The sequence below is a fragment of the Benincasa hispida genome, chromosome 9 (genome assembly GCF_027475165.1).
Source record: "Benincasa hispida cultivar pf3 chromosome 9, pf3_genome.v1.1, whole genome shotgun sequence".
NCBI classification, from domain to species: domain Eukaryota; kingdom Viridiplantae; phylum Streptophyta; class Magnoliopsida; order Cucurbitales; family Cucurbitaceae; genus Benincasa; species Benincasa hispida.
Window position 1 is genome coordinate 12826693 of NC_143486.1, and position 19983 is coordinate 12846675.

At 35.8% G+C, this 19983-nt stretch overlaps 1 protein-coding gene and 1 pseudogene across 3 annotated transcripts; one reads left to right on the forward strand and one right to left on the reverse strand.

Moving 5' to 3' along the window:
* Nucleotides 1–12829: 12829 nt before the first annotated feature.
* LOC120087242 (uncharacterized) lies at nucleotides 12830–16511 on the reverse strand. Of its 3 annotated transcripts, none has more exons than XM_039044169.2 (6): nucleotides 16419–16511; nucleotides 15414–15736; nucleotides 15071–15278; nucleotides 14519–14587; nucleotides 14197–14326; nucleotides 12830–13760 (listed from the first exon to the last, which is right to left on the reverse strand). In XM_039044169.2, the coding sequence occupies exons 2-6, from the start codon at nucleotides 15646–15648 to the stop codon at nucleotides 13146–13148; spliced, it is 1257 nt and encodes a 418-aa protein (XP_038900097.1). In that variant the 5' UTR covers nucleotides 15649–15736; nucleotides 16419–16511; the 3' UTR covers nucleotides 12830–13145. The 3 variants fall into 3 exon arrangements, with proteins under 3 accessions (XP_038900097.1, XP_038900096.1, XP_038900098.1); XM_039044168.2 differs by having other exon boundaries at nucleotides 16061–16431; XM_039044170.2 differs by having other exon boundaries at nucleotides 16266–16421.
* A 986-nt stretch (nucleotides 16512–17497) lies between these two features.
* On the forward strand, nucleotides 17498–19759 carry LOC150033638 (uncharacterized; annotated as a pseudogene).
* The last annotated feature ends 224 nt before the right edge of the window (nucleotides 19760–19983 follow it).

Below are 19983 nucleotides of genomic sequence, written 5' to 3' on the forward strand. Positions count from 1 at the left end.
CATGAAGAAATTACTTGAAAGCATGTGCATGCATCATGAAATATAAGAGTTATATTTTGCATGCATTGAGCATTATCATGCATCATCCCTTTATTATAAATGTTATAGTCTAAGGGTGAATGGAAGCATGTCTTGCTTGTTTCATTACGGTTTTTGTATAAGTGTTATATAAAAGAAGTAGCAATGAATGGACAATGCATTGAACATGACACTTAGGCCGTTTATAATCGTTATGAATGCCTTGCATGTGTTAGTTTCGCATTGTTGTGGTTGTTTCCGTTTATAAGTGTTATAAAGGAAATTAGACCTAAAATCAATAATTCAGAGTTGCATGCGGACTCAGTTGGTTTTAAAATTGGATTGAGATAGACCTAAGTTCAAGTGGTTCTAAAGAGTTTAGTAACATAGATTAATCTTTTAAAATCGGTTTAATAGGATTAAATTGGTTGGAATAAAAGATTAAATTTGTTGTAAACCTATCTATAAGGGACCTTTTGTTTAAGGCGGGTTCTGGCTAGACTGGGGTTCTTAAGTTGATGGAAACGTAACACCCTTACCTGGAAAGGTGAATTAGATAGATTTTCAACAAGCATGCAACAATTTTGTAACACCTCGAATTTTTATTATTTATGTAATTTCAGTAATTTTTATTAATTAAAGACATTTTTGAAATTTTTGGACTTAAGTGTAATTGCGAGAATTTAATTATTGACGTTGAAATTATTTAATTTGGAAATTAATGGATTGACGTTGAAATTATTTAATTTGAAAATTAATGGATTGACGTTGAAATTATTTAATTTGGAAATTAATGGATTGACGTTGAAATTATTTAATTTGAAAATTAATGGATTAATGTCGAAATTATTTAATTTGAAAATTAATGGCAGGAATTAATTTCATTTTGGAAGGAAGAGGGGTTTCAATTTAATGGTTTAATCGGAGGGAAGTTATGGAAATTGGACTTTTAATGTCACACAAATTTAATTTGAAATTAATGTCAAGAATTAATTTCATTTTGGAAGGGGGTTATGTCATACAAATTTAATTTGAAATTAATGTCAAGAATTAATTTCATTGTGGAAGGGGGTGAGTTAAATTTTTTGTGAATTGAAAATTTTACGGGAGAAAGGGATTAAAAGTTGGAAGCATGTTTTGATTGAAGGAAGAATTTGGAGATTGGAATATTAAGGGTGGTTGTTGCTCGAACTTCGTTGGGGAATTGAATCAAAGATTGATTATTGAAGACTGCCGCTTGGATCGATATCTGAATCTAGTATCGAGGTAAGTAATCTTACTACTGGAACTGTTCTAGTGTCGGGCAATGATAATTATGATTTATTGAGGATATATTGATAGTTTGATGTTTATGTATACCTTGCTGACATAAGGGTTTAAAAGACTAGTTGCGCATAGAGATGTTTGAATACTAGTATGATTTGAGTATATTATTGTTATTGGAGATCCTGCTAAATCTGAGGATGATGAGATGCATACGTATGTTATAGAGCTATGATGAAGAAATTCATGTGTGTTATAGAACCATGATGATGAGATGCATACGTATGTTATAGAGCTATGATGAAGAAATTTATATGTATGTTATAAAACCATGAGGATGACAAGAGGTATATGTACGTTGTAGAATCACGATGATGAGATCTATATGAATGTTATAGAACCATGTTGTGATACTTGTGATGTTGAGATTGTGATAGTGTCCTCACTGATTAGTTAGATGCTCACCAGGGGTTGTGTTTCCTTAGGGATTCACCAGGGGTTGTGTCTCCTTCGGGATTCACCAGAGGTAGTGGGCATACTTAACTACAGTAGGATAGAACTCAATCTCCTTTTTGTTTTATGCATATATGTGTCCTATAAGGACTAGAGCAGTTTATATGTTTCATTAGAGGTAGGTATCTAGAGGACATAGATGCCTAGCCTGACCCCAGTGGTGGGGTTACTTACTGAGTATTTTATAATCATTCTTTCTCATGTTATTGTATCAGGTAAGGGTAGAGATGCACCGACGATAGACAAACAGAATTCGTGATCGAGCCACTGGGACTAGTTTTTATTCCGCTCATGAGATTTAGAGTTCTTTTCATGTTTCTGTTAACTTTTAGTTTTGATGTTTAAAACTTTTAAGAATCATTTTTCAGACTTATTTATTATCCTTTATGATTTATGGGTACCCTACTATTGTTTTAGTATTTGAATTTAATGAAAGTATTTTGAACTTACCTTATTTAATTAGCATTTATTTCGCCATAATTGAGTGTCGTTTTGAGTTCCATGCATGCATGTATTTAGTAACAGCCTAACCTAAGTCCTAGGGGGTCGGGTCGTTACAGTTGATATCAGAGCGAAACCTCTCCCAGTAAGATGTGGTTCGGGGACGAACCAAGCGGAAGCTAGTGGGCATGTAACGACCCGAGTTTAGGAGGGGTACATGAATGAACCGATATCACATATGAATGAGAGGGATCCTGAGGACATGAATGTATGGTTAAGAAAGACATAAAAGAATTGAAAGTTACTACCTATACTAACTAGGTGCACCTTCCTTTTCGGTGGCTCAATCATAAGAACTCTAAAGTTAAGCGTGCTTAGCTGGGAGCAATCCTCTTGGGAAAACCTAAAAGTCACTTAGTTGAAATCCTTAGCCGTGTTTTTGTTTTGGTATTAATGACTGATTGAGATCTTCTCAATTCAAATGAGGGATAACTGACCTCCCTTCGACGGCTTTTGTCCTAAACCTTTGAAGCGTCATTGCGAAACTAGATGTCACACGGGGTTCATGTTAGTTTTTATAAAACCTTATTGGATGTTGTTTTGTTTTAAAACGGGTATTTGCTTAAAACCTAACGTAGGTCAATATGTTTTTCTTTTTAGCAACTCGTTAGTATTTCTGTTTAAAGCTTTTAAAAATGACCGATTCATTATAGTGGAAAGAATCGTGTGAAACGAATTTCGTGGTAAACGACCTCCATCCCACTACTCTCCAAAAAGGGAGACAAGATAGTAAATATAATTTATTGGTCTTGGAGACATGTCTGGTAGAGAATGATGATTCTACTTGGATCCTCGATTCAGGTGCTACCAATCATGTCAGTTCCTCTTACCAAAGATTTAATTCCTGGCAAACGTTGCCACAGGGAGAGATGACTCTTCGAGTTGGTAATGATGAGGTTGTTTCAACTGTTGCTGTAGGCAGGCTGAAGTTATTTATTGACAAGAAACGTTATCTGTTACTGGATAATGTTTTTATAGTTCTTCATATTAAGAGGAACTTAATCTCGGTTTCTTGTCTCATTGAACAAGACTATACCATCTCCTTTTCTGAGAATAAAGTGTTTAGTTTCAAGAATGGAATGGAGATTGGTTATGGTTCAATGGAAAATAACTTATATGTACTAAGGCCGTTAGTCATAAAAACCTTGTTTAACACTGAAATGTTCAATACGACAACAACAGCTAAAAGACCAAAGGTTTCTCTAAAGGAAAATGCCCATCTTTGGCATCTAAGGTTAGGTCACATCAACCTTAATAGGATTGAGAAGTTGGTGAAAAGTGGACTTCTAAAGAGTTTAGAAGAAAACTCTTTGCCGGTATGTGAATCATGCCTTGAAGGCAAGATGACCAAACGACCTTTTACTGGAAAAGGTTACAGAGCCAAGGAAGTTTTGGAGCTTGTACATTCAGACCTCTGTGGTCCGATGAATGTTAGAGCTCGAGGTGGGTATGAATATTTCATCTCTTTCATAGATGATTATTCAAGGTTTGGGTATCTCTTCCTAATGCAACATAAGTCTGAAGCCCTTGACAAGTTCAAGGAGTATAAGGCTGAAGTTGAAAACTTGTTAGGTAAGAAGATAAAAACACTACGATCTGGTCGTGGTGGAGAGTATATAGACCTCCAATTCCAGAACTATATGATAGAACATAGGATTGCATCCCAACTCTTGGCTCTTGGAACACCTCAGCAAAATGGTGTATCAGAAAGGAGAAACAGGACCTTGTTGGACATGGTTCGGTCTATGATGAGTTATGTTCATCTTCCCGATTCGTTTTGGAGTTAGCAGTGCAGACTGCATGTTATATCCTGAACACCGTTCTCTCGAAAAGTGTTTCTGAAACACCTTTTGAGTTATGGAGAGGCCGTAAAGGTAGTTTACGCCACTTCAGGATTTGGGGCTGTCTGGCACTTGTGCTAGCGACTAACCCAAAGAAGTTGGAACCACGTTCGAAGGTTTGCCTTTTTGTGGGCTACCCCAAGGAAACGAGAGGAGGATACTTCTATGATCCAAGTGAGAACAAAGTGTTTGTTTCCACTAATGCTATCTTCTTGGAAGAATATCACATGAGGGATCATAAGCCACGAAGTAAGCTCGTTTTACATGAGATCTCAAGTGAGACTGAGACTGCTGAGGGTTCAACAAGAGTTGTTGAACAGGTCGACAGATCAACAAAAGTTGTTGAGGTCGGAACGTCTAGTCAACCAGCTCGAGAGTTGAGACTGCCTCGACGTAGTGGGAGGATTATGAACCCACTGGATCGCTACATGGGTTTGACTGAAGCCCATAACGTCGTTACGAATGATGGGGTCAAGGATCCGTTGTCTTTTAAGAAAGCAATGGAGGATATTGACAAAGATGAATGAGTTAAGACATTGAACCAGGAAATGAAGTCTATGTACTTCAATAATGTTTGGAAGCTTGTTGACCCACCTGATGGGGTCAAACCTATTGGGTGTAAGTGGATCTATAAGCGAAAGAGAGGTATAGATGGAAAGGTACAAACCTTTAAGACTAGGTTCGTGGCAAAGGGTTATACCCAGTTTGAGGGAGTTGACTATGATGAAACATTCTCACCTGTTGTCATGCTTAAGTCTATCCGGATTCTCCTGTCCATAGCCACATTTTATGATTATGAAATATGGAAAATGGACATCAAGACTGCCTTTCTTAATGGTAATCTTGAGGAGACCATTTATATGACTCAACCAGAGGGGTTCGTAGTTCCAGATCAAGAGCAAAGAGTTTGCAAGCTTAATAGGTTCATTTATGGGCTAAAAACAACATCTCGATCTTGGAACATCATATTTGACACTGCTGTCAAGTCGTTTGGCTTTGACCAGAACATTGATGAACCTTGTGTTTACAAAAAGATCATCAACAGCTCAGTAGCTTTCCTGATACTGTATGTGGATGATATCCTACTCATTGGGAATGATGTAGGATATCTGACTGACATTAAGAGTTGGCTAGCTGCCTAGTTCCAAATGAAAGATTTGGGTGAGACACAGTATGTTCTCGGGATCTAGATAATTCAGGATCGCAAGAAGAAACGGTTAGCCCTGTCTCAGGCATCGTACATTGATAAAATGTTGATCAGGTATAGGATGTAGGATTCCAAAAGGGGTTTGTTACCTTTCAGGCATGGAATCGTTCTGTCTAAGGATCAATGTCCTAAGACACCTCAACAAGTTGAGGAGATGAGACGAATTCCCTATGCTTCTGCTGTAGGAAGCTTAATGTATGCAATGTTGTGTACTCGATCCGACCTTTGCTATGCAGTAGGGATTGTCAGTCGATATTAGTCCAATCCAGGATTTGATCACTGGACGGCGGTCAAGACGATCCTCAAGTATCTTTGGAGAACGAGGCTACATGCTTGTATATGGAGATAAGGATCTGATTCTTACAGGATACACAGACTCTGAATTTCAGACCGATCGAGATTCTCGCAAATCAACATCGGGATCAATGTTTACTCTGAATGGAAGGGCTGTAGTTTGGCGAAGCATCAAGCAAGGATGCATCCCCGACTTCATTATGGAAGCCGAATACGTAGCAGCTTGTCAAGCAGCTAAAGAGGCTGTTTGGCTGAGGAAGTTCCTTACAGATTTGGAAGTTGTTCCAAATATGGATTTTCCTATCGTTCTTTATTTTTATAACAGTGGGACTGTGAAAAATTTGGAGGAGCCTCGGAGTCATCGTCGAGGTAGGCACATAGAACGAAAATATCACCTGTTCAGTGAGATTGTGCGTCGCGGTGATGTGATAGTCGAGCAGATCGCATCGGAGCACAACGTTGCTGATCCCTTTACAAAGGCCCTCACAGCTAAAGTGTTAGAGGGTCACCTGGAGAGTCTGGGTCTGCGGGACATGCGGCATCTTGTCTAGAACAAGTGGGAGATGATACTGGGGTATGCCCTAGTTTATTGTATATTGTACATTTTTATATTGTATTGTACATTAGTCTCCCGAGTCATTAAGACAAATGGGAGATTGTAGGGATTGGTGTCCTAATTCTCCCGGAGTCTCCTTGTTTTGTAAAGATACACATTGTTCAATGAATAAAATAAGTGTTATTTAATTCTGACATTTACTCATATCCAATAAACAAAGCTCCTTGGTTATCTTATGTGAACTTATGCATGTATATGTGATATACAAGTGGATCATACCTTAAGTGATAACCTAAATCGGTCTGTAATATAAGGATTAAGGTGGGATACCTGATCCTGGTGACACTACGGATACGACCTATTTTGTAGAGGTTTGCAAGTGTTGTAAACTACTACAGATGGTAGATCTTGACCATTCATGTGGAGACGTGGAGCGGGGGTGTCCTATACAAAGAGTTTGTATAAGACCTGGACCACGAGATGACTAGATTCTGTATATAACGCCATTGATACTAGAGACTTGCATCTCACCTAAACGACCATAGGTGACACGACCTCAATCCTGAGTGTTTTGTGAACTCCTGCCTTTGAGGGCGATCCTTTGATTAGTATGGGCGACCGTGGCCAGATTGCCAACTCAACATGCCTACCTTTTTGGGGACTTGTCTGATCTGGGAGTTGGAAACTCAATCCACAAGATAAAATTCACTCCTTTCCCGAAGCATGGATAAGTAGAGAGATTGCTCTTTTAAGGGCTGATTCTGGGGCTTGAACATAGTGGCCACAACTTCTCTTTGGAAGAGAAGACTCAGTCATAGTAGGACTATGACTTATGTTCATTAGAGGGATCAGTGGTACTTAAGGAGACAAATGTAACTACAGGGCATAATGGTTATTGACCCAGCTGTACTTACGAGCGATTTGTGAAGGGTTGTCGTACTGCTGATTGGTTAAGATGGACACATAATATATCTGTAGTGAGGAGAGTTCAGCTGTCGGTCTTTAGTGGAGTGCCTGGCAGTTAACGGATGGTGGATCCCGTGACTAAAGAGTTTAGTCAGTTATTCACGTACCGTTGGAGCTTCGGATCTACAGGTCCATGAGGTCTCCTTGGTAGCTTGGATTCTGTTGAGGATCAGTTCTTGGTGTTGATTTGAAATGTTCAAATTGACAAGAGGTATTTTGATTATATATGATATAATCGGTATGATATATGAGATACATCTAGTGGAGGATTGATGTAAATGAGATTTACATTAAGTACCATGGAATAGAAAAAGAACTATGGTTCATATGTTTCATCAGATGAAATATTAAAACTATAGGTTATAAATATAGTATTATATTTATAATAATATTAATTATTAGATAATTAATACTTTTTCTTTTAAATAACCAAAGTAGTGGATGGTTATTGGATCATGGTAGCCGTGAGTTTAAAAAAAAGTGGTTTCCTATTTTGAAAAGAAGTTTTTTTTTTTTTTTTACAAAAGTTTGAATTTTTTTTTTTTTGAGTTTTCTTTCAGCGAAAAGAAACTCACGAAGTCGTCAAGTAAATATAGATTTACTAAACGATGGCTGGGCGAGCTAAACGATCGTGCAGGTGCGAGCTAAACAATTGTGCAATGTTTACTAAATGATTGCATAGCTTTGCTAGACAATCGCTAGCCCAAGGTAAACGATCGTGTAGAGTCTGTAGGCGACAGACCAAGCTAAACGATAAAGCTAAACGATCGCATAGTTTTATCTAAACGATTGGGTATCGACCTATACGATAGGTCTCTGCCATCTCCCACTTGCTCAGTCGTGTACGCGATCGTTGTTTCCTCCATTCGTCTGCCTCATACCAAGTCCGAACAGAACCCACCCTCTGGATTCTCACACCTAGAATACCAAGGTCTCCTTGTTGGTGGTGTCAGACTCAACTCGACACTGTCGAGGTTTTTTGGTGGCCGTTCGTGGTGCTGTGGAGGCCATTCGTGTCGCTGAGGACGAGCGCGGTGTTCATTCGTGTTACGGAGGAGATCGTAACCGAGGAGATCATTGAGGACGAGCGCGAAGTGTTCGTTGAAGTGTTGCAGTCGTGTAGATCGAGTGTTCATGGTCGCTGTTGTTCGACCGATCACGCAACAGAGTGTAGAGACGCATATACACATGTTTGTACCGTTTGCCTTTTGTGCTTTTGAGACTTTCATGCTATAATTTATGGAATTTTTTGTATAACCGTTTGTTTGAAGTCGACTGTAAATGATTTATTGATTCATGATTGTAATTTGGAATAATCTTGTTCCACTGCACATGAAAATCTCGAGTGTCGATTTCCTTCAATAACATGTCCGTATACAGATGTAGAAAGCTTAGCTTTTATAAGCAATGTGCTAGCAATTAACTGTAGACGTATTATGAATGATTTTGCTAAACCATTTTATTTATGAACGTGAGCTACATGATATTCAACACTTATTCCATTTGGCACACAATAATTATCAAAAGCTTGGGATGTAAATTCACCAGTATTATCAAGACGAATAGTCTTAATTGTATAATCAGAAAATTTTGCTTTTAACTTAATTATTGCAAATGCAAGATTTTGACTTGAGAATAAGTACACGTGTGACCATATGCTAGATGCGTCTATTAATACCATAAAATATCTAAATAGTCCATTTGGTGGGTTAATAGGTTCACATATATCACCATGAATTCTTTCTAAAAATGTAGATGATTCAATCCACACTTTAGTTGATACTGGTCTAATTATTAATTTTCCTTGAGAGCAAACATCACATGATAATTCATTAGATTGAAGAATCTTCAGGCTCTTGAATTTTCAATAATTCTTCCTATCATTATAGACCCTGGATGACCTTATTTATCATGTCAAATTGTAAATATGTCTAGATTCATGAACTTCAGGTTCATTGTTGCATAGTTTCAATTACTCGTATATGAGTATAATATAATCCAAAAGATAAAGCAAACAACTCTTCCAGTATACGTTTTTCATATGAGACAGTAGCTATGATATAAAGATACTCCATATTATTCTTTCTATCAGTCTCAATATGATAACCATTGCAACCTATATCTTTAAAACTAAGTAGATTTATCTTTAATTGACTAGAGAACGATGCATTGTTAATTGTAAATTTTGTTCCTCTAGACAAAATAATATCTGCTTTTCCAAAACCTTCAATCAAGTTTGCAGAACCTAATATCATATTGATTTTTACTTCCAACATTTTCAGTTTGGAAAATATTTTCTACTTGTAAGTATTGTATGTGTAGTTGCACTGTCTGATAGACATAGATTTTCTTTACTCATTTTTTAGTCACCCAACATATGAAAATGATCCAGGTTTCTTCATTAAAAGAAAATAATTACAATAAGAAGAACAACATTTGAAATATATAAAAGTTAACATCTATTAAGAGAAGAAAAAACATGGAGATGAATAAAAAAAACAACATTAAATCTAGATATTTTCAAAGTCAAGGGAAATATTTGATGTTATGTCAATTCTATGATTTTCTCTTTAGGAGATTCAAAGAAGTCTGTCACATCCAAATTTGTCATATGGGTTGAGTTAAATATGTCATTATCCTGTTATGCAAAATTTGCTTCCACATTTTTCTCTTTTTCCTTCAGGGAAGCTTGATAGAGGTCAACTAAGTGTTTTGACGTACAACAAGTACATGATCAATGCCTAGTCATTCTGCATCGAAAGCATTTATTTTCAACACTTTTTGAATTCTTATTTTGTGGAGTTTTTCCTTTGTGATCATCATTTTGTGTGGTTCTTTTGAAATTTGAATGATTAGAACGGCCACCACGAAAATGATAATTATGTCTTCCTCTGTCACGGTCACGACCTCGACTGCAACCATGACCTCGACCATGATTATTAACATTTACAACATTCACTTCAGGGAATGGTGTTGTTCTAGTTTTCGAGATCCATAATTTTTCATTAATAACTCGTTATTTCGTTCGACCATGAGAAGACATGAAATTAGTTCGGAATACTATTTAAAATCTTTCTCTTGATATTGCTACTGCATGAGTATATCCGAAATGTAGAAACTCCAACATATTGATTTAAAATTTTGGAGTCTCAAATGCATCCATTTACAATGAGCTTTAGGAAGAAAATTTGTTTTCTAATGATCACATTTTTATGGCATCCAAATGTATTTTGGCATCAAACATTAATAACAAATAATATTACTATTAATATTAAATCTTACAAATTCTAATTTGGTAATATTTTTCATAATAAAACTATTCCAAAATATTATATTTATAATAGAAATTTAATATATATCAAATATGTAAAACAACATTACATTTATTAATTATAACGAAGAGGAAAAACCAACATACCTTTAGGACCTACCTTTTGTGAGGAAAACCTCATGCTAATAACGTGTTGTGAACTTGAGGAGCACAACGAGAACACAGATACCAATAAAATATAATATTAAAAAATATATAATATAATAATAAAATAAATAAATATTAAAATAAATTAAACATAATATATAATATATGATATGAATAAATAACAAAAGTAAATAAAATAACAATGATGGATTTCTCTCCATTATCTTTTTGGATTTTGCCGAATATGTATCTTTCAAAACCCACCAAATGCCACGGATTACATGGACACTAATAGTGTGTGATGTTGAGACACATGGATAACATTTTGAGAAATGAGGACATGACACATGGTTAATAGACACTAATCATGAGCATCTGATGAGCATTTATTATCATAATATTTATAATAAAATCATCCGATTCTTCTTTTTCATAACAAAGACAAACACACACTGCCACTGCCATGTTTAAAAACTAGGTTATTTTATTTTTGTTTAATCCTATAAAAAAAATCTCATCTAAATACTGTATAATCCCATATGAAAAAAAAAAAAAATACTCAAAGCACCAAGTCTTCAAACATATGTTATATTTGTTAAATAAAAAATAGTAAACAATGAAGGTATTGATATATGTACACTAACTCTAATTTTCTTAACTTTTTTAGTTCAAGATTTTAATAGAAGAAATGTTATTAAATTTGATAAAAAGAAAGAAGTAGGAAGTTGATTTTAACTAATCAAAATTTAAGAGTGAGAACAATTAATTTCAAAACTCAAACTTTAAGCATTGAACTATGTAAATACTTTGTACCATATATATACCTTGTAATAAAATATACCAATTCCTGTTAGTTTTTCAATCCTTACAAATGGTGAAGAGTGAATCATTCATAGAATAGTTGTTGACGAAGAACATAATTTCAAATCTCTCACATTAAACAATACATCTTATCTAGTAATCCTTCCATTCCAATTATGAATCTATTCGACCTAGAGTCACCACAAAAAATACTTTGTTTGCGATCGTGACCTATAGTCGATTGTTGAATTGATGAGGATCAAGATTTTGCATCATCGATTTAAGTTTGAATCTTCAGATAATACATGATTTTAGGGGATGAAAAATATGTAAACACAGATTATGAAAGTTGTTGGGCCATTTGTTTTATGGCCTAAATGGGTTTTGAACTTCAACTTCTTTTAACAATTGATATCTACAATATTAGTCATAAAACTTAGTTAAATCAATTCACACAAATTCACCTAAATACTGTTTTAGTGATATTAAGCATCTCTTCCAATTTTCAGATACTAATTGAATTGTCTTGTCAATTTTCATTTACATGATTACGATGATAATTTCTGTATGTAATTTTTTAAAAACAATTTTAAAGTTCCACGACTAAAAGAATATATATATATATTTTAAAGTCTTGACACATCATTTAGACCTTTTCTAAGTGTTGGAGTTAATCCCAATGACTTAATGAGCAAAATAATAAAGAATAAAATACATTTTATCTCTAAAATTTAAGATTGATGTCAAATTAATCCACGTAGGTTTCAAAATTAAACAATCATATCTCCAATATTTAAAAAAGATTTGAGTCCCCCTTAGCAATTTTGTCAAACGGTCATTAACTCTACGTTGACGGCATAATAATAATAATCTCCCCCACCCTCCCTTACTCTCTCCCTTCCTCCTCCCTAGCTCAAGTGTCAATGCCGGTTTTCTTCACCGGCGCCGGTGCACTTGAATCCTTCTCCCCAACAACGACTCGAAAAAAAAAAAAACAAAAAAATTACACCACTCATAGACTTTACACGAACTTTGGAGTTGAAAACAATCTATTATCAATATTTTATTTTTCAAATAAGAGATTACTAATGTCTCAACTAATTAAATTTTGATTAGATATTTGTACGTTGGAGTGGGCTACAATTTCAAATTTTGACAGGGATGCACATTTGGAAGAAGAAATTGTTTTACTTCTTAGGCGACATGTTGAGAGAACTTTAGTTCCTTGATGATAGATACTGATATGAAAGAGCTACAGAACTGAAAATGTATTTATCAAATGAAGATAGGAACAGGAAAAATGAAACTTTATATAGAAGATTAAAGGCTAAGAAGATGCAATAACTCTCCAATTATTTGAGGTATTTGAAATCCCCCGCTTAAGCATTCTCCAGTTTTTTCTCCTATAAATCATATTCCTATTTTGATTATCAACTTTGTGAGAAATAAAGTTAAACAAATTGAGGTATAAAATTCTATGAGATACATGTTCTCATACAACTCATTGATATAATAAATTAAAGCAAGACTAGCAAAAAGTGTAAACAGGAACAAGATTGAGCTAACAGACTATACCATAATGTTCCAATCTATCTAGCATGGGTTAAAATGCAGGTTCTTGCTTGCAGAGATGGGCAAATCAATGAAGTAAAATGGTATCAAGATTTGCTTGTAGCGTAGTAGGAACCGGAAGCTCTGCTTCAAGCAAAAATTGGTTCCTGCAGATGGATCATTACCTTGAAAAACTCTTCCTGGAAATGCTAATCACTATTCCATGATCTCTCCTTCCTCCAGTTCTTCAACCGTGAACGCGTCCCCAAGAAGTTCACCACTTCCTTCCATTTCCACTCCCTTGGAAAAGTCTCCTTCCCAATCAAGAAAATCATCTGGATTGATTTGTGCCATGATATTCGAGTATGCATCTATCAGATCTTGCTCAAAATCAAACTCGAATTCTTTCACAACCCCTAGCTCCTTGGCCTGGGAGCTTGAATTGGGGCTATTCCCAAATTCCTGCTTCCCCATCAAATCTATAGAGTAAGTATGTGTTGCATTATGCAGGTTTTGGGGGTCGACTTCACAACGTGGGCTTAAAGTTGATACTTGCATCAGATCAAGAACCTGAGGATTCCAAGAGTTGTCATCATCTTCTATTTCTTCCACCCTGAAGGAAACGCCTTCATGACTAGCAAGATTATTTTTTCCGGCATTTGTACCTTCTGGATTACGACTCATTGGATTGGCAGTTTTAACTACTTCAAAGTTAGGAGTTTGAGAGGGTAGAAAAACATATATAACAGGGTATTCCACAAAAACCAAATTGGAAAACAGCTGTCTTATGGGCAACCTCGAGTCCAGCTCACGAAAAGGCGACGTAGCTCCCTATATACATATGAAACATGATAAATAAATAAAGCAAGTTAAAGAAGCCCTTGGAAATTAAATTATTTCAATTTTCAAGCAAATTTGCTATGATGCAATCTGTCTTTAACTTTAAGAAATACCTTATTAAGTGAATTGACAAAATCACTCAAATTCAAAGCTCAAATATGCACACTACTCCTAGAATGACTTGCATTACCTTTTCTTTCATATCAATACTAGTAATTAGCTCCTTTATATAACACAACAATCTACATGGATCTCTACCTAGTAATAACAAAATAATTATAGGCAAATGACAAGCTGACTGTCGCATAGAAGTGCACCATATATCCTCAGGTGCATGACCGATAAAAACAATTAAGCATCATTGGATGGAGCAATGCACTAGCTATGATATACTTGAGAAACAACCCAAAGTAATTGGAGCTATAACCTTGGGGTATGTACGGACAAAAAATTTGAGGCTATCCAGCTGCTCGCAAAACTTTTCAAGTTGATTTTTCCATGGACTTGGTTGTAGATGGTTTTCAAGAATGGTAGAAAGCTTTGAGTTCTCGTTAACCCTGCAAATAAAAGGAAAACATTTTTAAAGCATGTCACCAGTCAGACCCAAAGAAACGATCAATTGCCTTGAACATAGAAGAAAGGACCAAAATAATATATATATATATATATATATATATATATATATATATAGACACGCACACATACACACAAACCATCATCCTACCAGTGGCGTGGGGAAGAAAACTTACCCATGGTCAACTAAAACAATATCTGCAGAGTTGAACCGCCATTCCATTGTCCAGAAGATTGTTTTTTCCCTGTAAACAAAGAAACTTCATTTATCAAAGAACAGTTTAAGAAAAACAAAAAGGAAAAACTTAAGTATAATTGCTTCCCAGAAAACAAACTAGGTGCCTAATGAGTGATCATTAGCCTAACCCTACATCCCACCACTTCCAATCCTAAAACAAACAACAATTACTAAAATGACATAGAAATATTTAAGAAACCACGTTACCAGTTATCCAAGAATTTAGGGGAAGGGGGTCCGCTCTTCTCTATCACTTTCTTTTTCCCCCTCCAAAACTAGAATGTTCAACTCAGTAAAATGAACATCTTGATCAATAGTCTGGAAAGTTTCAAATGAAATAACAAACCAACATCTCTTTTTTGGACAAAAACATCTCAAATTCTGCTAGTTAATCTTTGAGATTATTAAGAATCAACCAACCACATTATTTAATGTATGATGATACAGCTTTCAAGGTAGCACATGGATAGATAAGTAAGGGGAAGATAACCTCTTGTCATATCGAGTTTGATTGTTCTCCCTTTTCGTCATTCCTGTGGGGAGAAACATGATTTTTGTTCTCCTGCTTGAAGCAGCAGTGCGCAAACTTTTAAGGTGAAATGGTAACCGAAAGTAAGCATGAGTATAAGGGCACAATTTTTTTCTGTGTCTTTGAGCTGATTCAGCCATCCTCTTCACTTCCTCCAGCAAATTATAATCTACACATCATAAAACAACCACCATATTCCATTATTAGAGATGCAAAAACACAACACAGAAATTCTTAACCAAAGTCAGTATTAATTGAATCATTCAAAACCAGTGAGATGAATTCGGGGAGGGATTTCAAGTACCAGAGAGAAGGATACTATCATTGAACTGAGAAAGCGGGACGAATTGGGTCTGCTTCCTCTTGCCAGTACAGCCACTACGGCGCTTGTGGGCATTGACGCAATTGAGGCTACAAGAACGGATAGAGCAAGCGGGGCACTTGTACTTAGATGGGTTCGATTTACACTCTTGGCAGAGTGATGATTCTTGGCGGTTGGAGCTTGTGGAAGCTGTTGCAGTTGCATCTCCTTCGGCCATCTTGGACAACAGAGCGAGCGCCGGTTCAGAATTTCACCGGCGACGAAAACTAGGTTACGTAATTTGAATCTGCTTTATATAGTTTCATCTGCACAATTGCAATTTATTGCTTCAAAATCAAAACTTCGTTTTCAAGCGTGGGCCGATACAATTGAAAACCCAAACTTTTGAGTTGGGTTACGATACAGGAAAAAATGGCAATTGCAAATATAATAATCAGCCCAAAATATTTGAGGAAATAGTACAATATAAAAGAATTATGCCTGGGACAAGTGAACTCATTGTCTTCCTGAAACAAAAAAAAAACTTACAAGACTAAACCATAGATCAAGAATCAAGAAATAATACTAGCTCCTTCCTAATGTAAACAGGTTAAAAGCGTTTTGATTGAGGCTAAGGAAGTACTGGATACCTTCAAAAAGGCAGGTCAGTCTTAAGTCTTGCATTCAAAGGAGAATCGTTAACATGTGTGCAAGTGCGGCAATAGCTTAGACATGAACTGCGTAAATTGAATAAAAACTGATAAACTAGTTCTCTTCCTTCACGGATATTTTTAAATGCTCAAAAACCAAATAGCCAATTATCCAAACAACTACAGTCTACAACCATTTTCATACTTGCTGTGCTCTAAACCAGCTCGTCAAGACTCATGGTTGAGAAGTCACATATAATGAGAAAATAAAGTATTTCCTGCCTATTTATTCAAGAACAGATTTGAGGTGATATAAAGAGTAGAGATTTGGAGAAAAAGAAAAAAAAAAACCAAATACCTTAAGAAAATACAACTAAAGATAACTCAGAACTACATTTCAATTTCAACAGCTTGCCACATTCTGGATAGGTATAGCAATAATTGTGTGGTTAAGTTCATAAATACAAAAAGGTCCAAATTTTTATATCTGACACATCCTGAAGGTAAGAAGGAAAAATTTCACAAAATGATCCAAGACAAAAAACTTTTCTATCAATGACCTCTTCCTTTGCCCATGAGAAATTCCAAAATTACCCCCAATTTTTAAAAAGCCTTCCGACCACACCACATTTCTCTTCCTTCAACGATTTCTTTATCCATTCATTCAATGTGCATTCAATACAACACCAACATTCCACCAAAAAAATTATTCTCAACTAATATTCTTCCAATAGCATTGAAGAGAATGAAACGTCACTCTCAGTATTCACTTTCTGTCGAACTCCCTACGAAATTCTCTCATTGTTCTTTTGTAGCTTTCTTTCATAGTTCAGCCCAACATCTTTATTGATCGTTTTCATGTCAGATTCAGTCCACATTTCTTCTTCCTTCAACGATTTCTTCAGCTCTTCATTCAATGTACGATTTCTTGTCTTAGATCACTTTCATAATAAGTGTCGTTTAGCATTGAATTACAATACGATCGTTTATAAATATTTACACATTACTATGCAATCGTGTATAAATTACAATGCAATTGTTTATACATTACTATGCGATCGTTTATTGTGCGATCATGTATAAATTACTACATGATCGTTCATAAATTACAATACGATCGTATAGTAAATTATAAACGATTGTGTAGTAATTTATACACGATCATTCATTACAATATAAACGATCGTTCATAAATTACTAGACGGCCGTGTATAAATTACTACACGATCGTATAGTAAATTATAAACGATCGTGTAGTAATTTATATACGATCGCATAGTAAACGATCGTATAGTAATGTATAAACGATTGCATAGTAATTTATACATGACCGCATAGTAATGCATAAACGATCGCATAGTAATTTATACATGATCGCATAGTAATGTATAAATGATCGTTCACTTATCAATGATTTGTTTACCCCATTATAGATCAATGATACTACTTCGCATCTTTGTTCGATTTGGTGGGGATTGGAATGAGTCCGAAAGAAATTATGTTGGTGGTCATATGAAAGGTCTGAAAGTCAGAAATGATATAACAGTTAGTGAATTAGTGAGTATGATGTACCAATGTCTGAATATCGATCCGGATATATTCGATATAAACATCAAATGTTGCTACAATCTATTGGTCCCGGCTCCCACAATTGACATAGTCGACGATGAAGATCTTAGCTTCTTTTTAGAAGACAGTGATGCATCCTTGATACTGTTATTTGTATCAGTTACACTTTGCGAAAGTCATGAAGTACACACGGACAATATGTACTAGCATTGCAATCCAACCGATCAACCCATTTCAACTAGTTAAAATTGTGGGTTTGCAACCATTCCGACACGATATATTCATACCATGTCTTCACTTGATGATCCTATTTGAGCCATATAACTTGGGGGATGACCAAAGTAAAGTTTGGTTTGGTCAAAACAGTGAACCCAGATGTACTTCACAATTCGATACTAAACATGGATATGGACAATCTTCAAGACTACAAACTTCTCCAACACCTAACATCCATGTTCCAACCCTATTTATTCCCGTTCCACCAGTTATGATGCCTTCAGTTCTAATGCATTCCACCGCTCCAACTGAACCATTTTTTGATATACCTAGACCATTAGAGGGCCCATTGTATGACGACCTCATCACAATACCTCATGATTGTTTGAATGATGAGGATATAAAGGTCGGTCAAATTTTCTTTTCGAAATATGATTTGTTAGTTAAATTATCGATGCTTGCAATAAGAAAGAACTTTGACTACCATGTAAAAAAGTCAACAAAGAGCTTACTAACTATCCGGTGTTCGGTGGAGGAATGTAAGTGGAGGGTCCGTGCAAAAAAATATGAAAGAAAGCGATTCCTTCAAAGTGACAAAATATCCCAGTGAACATACATCTTTTCTTAAAATGAGAACTGGTAATCATCGACAAATAAAAAGTTGGGTTATTGGACACTTAATCAAGTCCAAATACAAACAAGTTGGTCGAACCTACTGCCCAAGGAATATAATTGAGGACATCTGACAAGATTATGGAGTAAACATAAGTTATGGGAGGGATTATTGTGCTAGAGAGTACGGATTGGTGTATGCACGAGGGTCGCCAGAAGGATCATATGCTATTGTTAGAGAATATGGAAAAATACTTAAGCTTGCAAATCCAGGTACGATATTTGAGGTTGAAGTAGAGGACGGACACGACTTTAAGTACGTCTTCATGGCACTTGATCCGTGTATCAGGGGTTTTCTAAACTACATCTGCCCAGTAATCATTGTTGATGAGACCCATTTGCACGAAAAATACAAAGGTATGTTGTTAATAGCAATGTATATCGATGGCAATAACAACATATATCCTACCGCTTTCAGTATTGTAGATGGTGAGAACGATGCATCATGGACTCGATTCATGACTCATTGAAGGCTTCGATAGGAGAAGTTCCCAATTTAGTGATTATATCGGATCGTCACATCTCAATTGCAAAGGCTGTTGCAAGTATATTCTCTGATGCATTTCATGCCCTACGTATATACCATATTTGGAACAATTTAGTTAACAAATTCAAGAATAAGGATATAATCCCACACTTCTACCTAGTGATGAAAGCTTATAGTGTCTGACTTTCAGATGTATTGGGCTAAGCTCCATAAATATCTTGGTGTGACAGCCTATCTTGAGAAGGTTGGATTACAACAATGGGCAAATGTTTATCAAGTCAATTATAGGTATGACAAGATGACGAAAAGTATAGTAGAATGCCTCAATGGAGTGTTGATAGATGCACGAGAACTACCAATCACAAAGCTATTAGAGCATATTTGTGAGTGGCTACAAGGTTCGTTCTATATCCGACATACACATGCAATGACATGCACAAACATTGTAATTGATTACACAATGAGTATTCTTAAGGAATCATAATTGATGTCTAGAATATATTGTGTTTCTCCGGTGGATATGCATATAATTAATGTGGACGATGGATATTTAGGGGGGGTTGGTTGATCCTCGTTCACGAACATGTACGTGTATGGAGTTTAATTGCCTCGAGATCCCATGCTCCCATGCAATATCTGCAGCGACCCTGAGAAACATTAATATTCAAACATCATGTGCAAAATGGTTTACAGTTGAGTGTGTGCTTGCTGTTTACGCTAAATCGATCTTCCCAGTCAGACACAAACAAGAATGAGTTCGAAGACCATATGTTGAAGATTTTGAACCAATTCTACCACTACAAAAGGTAGCAAGTGTAGGTTGACGTCAAACCGTTAGGATACCTTCAATTGGAGAGGAGCCACGACAAATACATAGGTGTACACGATGTGGTCAGAGAGGACATAACGAGAAAACATGCAGACAAACATTGATAACACCTGGAACTGGCCCATCTAGACTAAAGAATATGTAATTTTC

What these genes read in the sequence shown, in the direction of transcription:
- LOC120087242 (XM_039044169.2), bottom strand. Translation starts at nt 15,648, where the DNA reads ATGGCCGAAGGAGATGCAACTGCAACAGCTTCCACAAGCTCCAACCGC. An exon ending in ATTGTTTTAGTTGACCATGG is followed by an intron (nt 14,327 to 14,518) that starts GTAAGTTTTCTT and finishes TTTTATTTGCAG; the next exon opens with GGTTAACGAGAACTCAAAGC. An exon ending in TTGTCCGTACATACCCCAAG is followed by an intron (nt 13,761 to 14,196) that starts GTTATAGCTCCA and finishes ATATGTATATAG; the next exon opens with GGAGCTACGTCGCCTTTTCG.